We start from the raw sequence: 7223 nt of genomic DNA, 5'->3' as shown, positions 1-7223 counted from the left end.
TATCCAGAAGTCTCTGGGCAGCCAGAGGGCAGGAATCAGAATTCTCCAACCGAGCTGTCACTTGGGGGATCTCCGAGCAGAGCCCTGGTCAGAGAGCAGGGGGCTTCACCCGACTTGTGGAAGCCCTGCATGAGAGTACCCCCTTCTGCAGCCTCCCACTTGGAGCAGCTCCAAAGCTCTGCAGTCCCCAGGCCTCTCTGGCTGCTGGAAGGAAAAATTCTGCCTGCCTCTCTTATCTATTTGGCTTTGCATTCAAGGAATAAAAGAGAAAGACAATTCCCTTGAAAAACTTTTCCTGCATGTTACCTTGGGTGCTATGTGATTTTTGTCTGGGTGGATGATTTTCAAGTCCAGAAGCAATTCAACAAGCACCAGCAGAGCATCAAGAATGACCAGGCAAACCACCAGTATCTATGTGGGCAGAAAACAGCATCAGGTTGCTAATCTGTGTGCGTGTTAAGCAAGCTTTCTAGCCTGACACGTGTGTTACTTGGGGTCCTGGGCAAGCAAATTCATTGCTGAGGTCTTCTTGCACGTGGGTGTTATTTGTCAGGGAGGAAGAGTCTGGAAGCTGCAGAGCTATGAGTTCTGCCTAAGACCCTCATATCTAGATTCACTCTGTGCTACTGCAGGGGTTTGTTTCAATCGTTAAGGGAACCTTTTCAGGTGGGCTGCCTGTGTCTTTTATTTGGAACTTTGTCCTGAAGCGCAAGTAGCCCCAGAAACGTCAGTGGGGTTGCTCGCGCAGGATCAGGCCCTCAATAGCCCCATTCACATGACTATCCACATGTCAGTAGTTTATAGTGAGACCTGTCCCAGCCCCCCAAATATTGCCATTACAAAACTGCAACATTTAAGCAAATCCCATTTTATCACTAAAAATAACTAACCACCAGCGACCTCCATTTACTCAGCCCTAAAATTTAATGGGGAAACTCCAGCCAGCATGGAGCCAAACACACATTCTGTGGTGTGGAAGCAGAGCACGCGAGGTTGGTAGTGGAAGAGGGAGCGTGGACATGTCTTACCGTTTCAGGGAATGCCACTGATCACTTCAAATGGAGACCCAGGGCAGATTCAACATACTGAGGCAACACAGCAGGTAGTTTGCTGATTTTCCCCAAAGGAGATGATGGGGGAAACTTCAAAAGAGCTTTTCGTCTGCTCGCCCTCGCTTCTGAATCATCAGATATTACTTGTACATAGACTAACTTCATGAGTTGATGGCGGTTACTTGGGAAGGCATAGGCGCCAAGTATGCCTTGGTCACCCTGGCCTCTTCCCGAGGGGGGCACCATCTGTCCCCAACTGAAGACTGACAAACCCAGGTTGCTGTGGCCCTCTACGAGGGGCAAGATGCAAGGGGGCACCACATGCATATATGTGCATGCACACATGCATGTGGCCCCCAGCTGCCTGCAGGTAAGCCTATGGGGGGGCACAGACTGAGGCCCCCATGCTAAGGGAGGGACTGGACCTGGAAGCACTGCCTAGCCAGGACAGTGCATGAGGCCTGGGGCAGGAGAGAGCCATGAGCAGCTTGTCTGGGGGCGGGGGAGAGCTCCCTGCCACTTAATGCACTTTTGGGGAGAGGGGTAATGGGGGGGAGGATCTACCCCCTAGATTTGTGCACAGGGTGGGGGTGGAGCCAGGCTGCCCTGCCGCCCTCCCCCCAGGGGCCCCGCACCACCATGGTGAGGCCCCTGCCTGCCCAGCAGCAGCAGCGGTGGCAGCAAGGAGTTGAGACCCCTGCAGCTGTCGAGTGGGTAGGGGCATCTTGTCGGGGAGCCCCATGCCTGCATCTGCCCTTGCTCCCCACGGGCTCCACTCGGCTCTGCTGCCAGGTAGCAGGAAGGGGACAATCTTAGGCACCCCCAGCAAAAATAAAAGTTGGCACTTGCGTCAGAAGGGCCTGCTTGCACATAAAGTCTTGCAATACCGGGCCCTCGGCTTGTGTTCATCCTACCTGAAATTTGTGGGAGCTGAACAGCTTCTTCATCACATCCTGGAAGGAACGCCGTCTGATGGAGGGATCCACTTGAATCGCTGAATCTGCTTGCTTGTCCCCCGCTTCCTCGGCCATCTCCTCTTCCTCCCACTTCCTGTAGTCATTGCTCCACTGTGCGGGGTCATCTCCAACAATGGTGAAGTGCTTCAGATACCTGGACATGGTTCTCGGTTACACGGGCATTACTCTGCAGAAACAAGCTATTGGAAAAGTTGGATCAGGACATTAGTTCAATGGTGAAAGCTACTGCACTAACCCGACCTAAGGCAGATGGGAAGAGATCTGAGCTCCTCTCAAAACTACAGCTCACTGATGCTATGAAATCAGAAAGGAACAGCAGCCTTTTGAACATTTAAACCAGACTGAGCCAGCCCTGGAGTGTGGGCGACTCCAAACTGCTATTCAGACCCGTGGGTGTCATGGTCCTCTCAAGGAAAGCTAGTATTTGTTTACCGCTCTATTTATTGCACCGACAAGCCTTGCAGATATCCTTAAGCAAAGCCACGCAATAGGCGGGGTAAAAATCAGCTTTCCTGTGTAACCAGTGCTTTTCTACAGATGCTCCATTGCCTAGGGTTTCAACTCTATTTGATTTGAGAGCAGACAGATGAGGATCCTCTCAAGCAAGCTTTGCACTGACGGTAGGCCACAAGAACATTACATCAGTTTTAGGAGAGAGCAAGTAGGTTGTAGCACAAAATTTGTTTTGTTAAACAAAACTTGCTTAGAGGCGCTGCCGCTTGCTTTGCTTCACACGCTGTGTGTTGTCAGCGATCTGGGGTAGAAATCAGATATATCCCCCGCAGAAAGATCAGCGAGACATAGGACAAGAGAAGAAGTCAGTCACTACAAATGCTTCCTTTAAATCCATCTCTGCCCAGTTCTTAGCAGAAACAGGGCTCCCAGCTACTTCAACCTTTATGCCACGAAGCCAGAGATACTTAATTGTGGTTTATGCAAAGTTTCAGGAACAGGCCTCATGAATGCTTCAGCTTACACCAGTAACATCAACTACTGCCTCTCTCTTCTGGGGGCGTTCTACCATCTTTCCGCACAGCCCCTCTGATTTATCGCTTCTAGCAAAACCATTCTTCTCCACGCGCCTTGCGGGCAGGTTCCCAAGACCGCACGAGGCCAAGGGGAGGTATTCTGCGAACTACTTTTCTGGGCCTGCCGCTTTAGCAGGGACTGGCTTCTACCCCTGTGCTGCTCGTCTCAGCTTTTGCAGGGGAATGAGGAGCATGGTCTCTCATTGCCAATCCATGCGTTTCCCATTCCCCAGCGTGTTTTAAATGAGAAAAGTTACCTTGTGGAATGAAGGCTGACCAGCTCCTTCCTCCCTGCCCTTTCCCTTCTCTCCCCACCCTGCAGGCTCATGCAGGCGCATCTAGGGGCTGATTGTGTTGATGCAACACAAGGGAAAGCTTTAAGTGAGATTACAGATCAGACACACAATGTTTAGCCGGTTTGTTGTGGGCATGCTCTGCATTTACTCTGTACCTGGGCAGCATGTAACCTCTCTGCCCTTGAGCCAGTCTCTTGCCAGGGACCCAGGTGCTTGCCCACGGCGGTCTGCTCTCAGTAACCGTGGGCAGGGGGTGGGAAGTAGCCACCCAGGCTCCACAGGGGCATGAGCTACCAGGCCTCCACGCAGGAACAAAGCCTGAGGAAGCACAGAGGGTTTTGACCCCTATTCTTCACCATCCCAGGGTCCCCCCACACCAGTAAGTCAGGACCCGAAGCCCAGACATCCAAGTTCTGTTCTGACGAGGGACGGTGCCGCGGACGCCCTGCGCCTGCTGGATGCTCTGTGGAAGCAGCACGCAGGTCAAGGCCCGACTCCATGGAGAACTGCGACTGCTTGGAAAGGGTCAGGGAAAATCATTGCTGGGTTGCCTCTTAACCCAGAGACTACTTTCCTTCTACAACAACGATACTTTACTCCACAGTCACCTGCACGCTCCCGGCAGGGCAGACGGTGTCAAACACACCCCCGTCACTACACACACCTCACCAATACTGCACCACTCACTCCCCTGCCTGCAGACCCCTGAACCAGCCTGGCTCTGCCAGCACAGGCAACATATACCTGCTGATGGGACTTGCAGGAGCTCTCAGAGCACAGAAGTCCTTTCCTCTGGAGGGGGCAAGGTTTGCAGTGCGGTGCGGTGCGGTGCAGAGCCAACCGCCCTCTTGTTTATGCTACTTCTCTGGGGAACGTCTCTTGTGCATTGCCAAACCGCAGGGAAATTATTTATAAGATCCTTCAAAGTGTTCAGACAACAAATAAAGGTTAACAAGAGAAGCAGACAGCTGGCACTTGGCCCACAACCTTGGGATGAAGAGGAAGACGGCCACCGACACAATCTTCCATCACTGAAAGACCCATCACGTCCCACTGAGTTGCTGAGAATGACAGAGGAGGGCCGTTGGTCAGAAAAATTTGACCCGAGGAGGAGAGATGACCTTTATTTAGTCCCTTTCTAATGAGTCTCATTTCTCCGTGATTTATGCGTAAATTATTAGGCATACTTTACAGTAGGAGAGTGGCACTTAGAGCAGGAAATAATCATTTATTTTCTAATAAAAGTGCAGAGAAGGTTATGGAGTCGTTTTAAAACCTTGATTCTATTTCAAAACAGTTATGATCCTCTTAGAAAGCATTTCTCTGTTACAAACTACCCTATGTTATAATGCAACGGGACAGGGCAGCGTGCACATTGCGATACATGAACCAGCTACATAGAAATCGGAGCGCTGCTACTAGGTGGAAGAATGTCTCGGGTTAGAGAGTCAATGAACTTCTCAGGGGCAACGACACTCGTTAGCAATGATCGAGGGAAAACGCTTCCTTAAGCTACCAGGCACTTTAAAGAAAGCTTCATCAAAAAGCACCGAGGCCTCCCCACTGCCAGACACTTTCCGGGACAATCCTGCGAAGTCTGGGGAGTTCAGAGGAAAGGCGTGAATGTTTTGTAAGGTGATGAAGGACCCAATTCAGAAGCCCCCACCCCCGAGAGCAACGGGTGCCATGCCAGGATGGTCAACAGGCCCTGGAGCAGCACCAGACAGCTCAGAGCAGAGGGTGCAAGAGAGAGGTGGAGGTTTGTCACACCTGCGGCTGCTGACCTCCTGCCCCCCCTGCACCCTTACCCCTGTTAAGCCCTGGCTCTGTGCTTACTGGGAACAAACGTCCCACTGAACTGAACTGCAGGTGGTATCCTGTCTCTGCAGGGCTCCACTTTCCTCCAGCGCCCTCCTCGGCTTCCCTCAAAGCCAGCTAAAGGATGGCCGCGCGGACAGGAGAGGAACTCCACGGACTCCGAGACCCAGCCCGACTCCCTGCATCTCAGTGCTTGTCCACTCCTCCCTGCCCGGTTTTGAACGGAGATCTGCACCAGGAAACAGCAGAGCAAGTCCCTGCTCCAGCTGAGAAGTGAAGAGCGCATGCAGGCGTGGCAGGAAGAACTCCTCTTGCTAAACATTTACTATTTCAGCCTTGAACTTTCCCCAGAAGATGCCCCAACACACGGTGGAAGTGTGGTCAGGTTGTGCAGAGTCAGTAGTGACCTCCTCCCTAGAACAGACTGGCATGCACGATGCTGCCGTCAGATCAGAGGCTGGCTGCACCTCTGTCCCGGTCTCCCCGTGGGTCAGGGTGCCATGCTCCTCCCCTGTGGGGTGAAATCACGTGGTTTCCCACTCAGACCCCAGTCTGGGCTCCTGGACCCTGGGAGCGAACGGTGTTAACCCTGCAGCTCCAGCCGAGGCCGGTCCCTACATGTCTTATCCTCCAGAGCCTAATCAACGACAAATGCAGTGACCAGAGATCCTTCTTAAAAGCAAAGCACTGTCTTCTTATCACTCTGGGGACAAGGAGAAAGAGGATTTTTAAAGCAGTCTGCATGCAGGTTTATGCTCATCTGATCTCCACAAACAGCTCCCCTTTGGAGAGATTGCTCCTTGTACTCCCAGACGTTGTTCCTCCCAGACCTGGCCCATCTCGTAGGCTCAGCGCAGAGTCGTACCCCAGTCCTCAGACGCCTGCATCTCTACCACTGTCCGACAACAACCCTCAAGGGTTTGCTTGTCTTCTTCCCCGCCAGCTTGTTTTCCTGTACACCCCTCGTTACCACTTCAATCATACAGGCAGGAGGCAGCACAAGTAACTCCAGCTGAACACAGCGAACTACCTCTGGTCACCCTGGTCAGGTGCCAGCAGCCCGGGCCAGGCGCAGGATTGCTCAGTTCCTGCAGGGAGCCCCAACACCTTTGCAATAGCTGGCAATTGCTACATGGGTTATACGCGCTAGAAACCATTTGGCTTGGCTTAAGTTTCTATCATAGGCACTTTTATGGCCTCCCATTGCTACACCATTCGAGCACTTCACAAGAGCCCTGTGGCTTATGGCTGTGCCACAATCCCCCACCCTACGGATGGGGAAACCAAGATACAGACACACCGGGACATTTTACCAGAGATCATGCAGCGAAGCTGTAGCAGAGCCTCCTCCCTCCCAGACAAGTCCTCGTGTGCTGGACTGGTCCCTCACGCGCCAGTCGGAGCAGAGCCTTTCTGCTTCCACTAGCCAGAGACTGAGGAGAAATGCCCCTCCGACTCTTTTGGGGCTCCTTGAACCGTCTGTTATTACACACCGGCCCGATCCGAAGTTCCTGGGAAGGGCACAGCCCGACCTAAACCTCTCCAGCACCGCTGGGCTCGGATCGGCACGGCCGCTCGGGGACGTCTGCCACCTGCACTTTGCTGCCCCGATGCAGGAGCACCGAGAAAAGGAAACAGGAGCTCGCCCAAATCCCATCGGCAACCCCTGCCAATTTAAGGCACAGACAACAAGTCCCATCACCACAAGGTAATGCACGTTGTTAGTAGCTCACGCTTAAAAAAACAACGACCCTGCCAGCCTGAAATTAGTCCCCCGAACGTCCTGCGAACTCCGAAACACTGCTCACGCACGCACCAAACCCGCCAGCACAACGCTGGGCGACGCAGGCGCTCCAAGCCCAGCGAAACCCCTCGCAGCCACCCGTCCTGACCCCGCGCCCCAGCGCCCTGGGCCCCGCGCCCCGCCAGGAGAGGGCTTTCAAGAAGCAGCACGCCTGGGAGAGACCGTGCCTCAGGCCCAGGGTGCCAGTTTTGCTGCGCTCCACATCAGCAACCCGGCCAGGTTTTTTGGTTTAAGGGCCTGCACCCGGC

General features: G+C 53.4%; 1 protein-coding gene across 2 annotated transcripts in view; it reads right to left on the bottom strand.

Moving 5' to 3' along the window:
• The window catches only part of HVCN1 (hydrogen voltage gated channel 1), an 18705-nt gene extending 14405 nt beyond the window's left edge, over positions 1-4300 (bottom strand). The window contains exons 1-3 of one of the 2 annotated variants that reach the window (XM_019507249.1): positions 4098-4300; positions 1967-2208; positions 307-411 (exon numbers count right to left, since the gene is read on the bottom strand). In XM_019507249.1, coding sequence (XP_019362794.1) covers positions 307-411; positions 1967-2170 — 309 coding nt within the window. In that variant the 5' untranslated portion in view covers positions 2171-2208; positions 4098-4300. Of the gene's footprint in view, positions 1-306; positions 412-1966; positions 2209-4095 lie in introns of both variants that reach the window. The other variant, XM_019507248.1, reaches the window with a different exon arrangement.
• Between the last annotated feature and the right edge of the window lie 2923 nt (positions 4301-7223).

Source organism: Gavialis gangeticus, unplaced genomic scaffold, assembly GCF_001723915.1.
Source record: "Gavialis gangeticus isolate Ggan-Ray unplaced genomic scaffold, GavGan_comp1, whole genome shotgun sequence".
NCBI lineage: Eukaryota > Metazoa > Chordata > Crocodylia > Gavialidae > Gavialis > Gavialis gangeticus.
The sequence above is the reverse complement of the archived record's forward strand: the minus strand, read 5'-3'. Positions and strand labels throughout refer to the sequence as shown.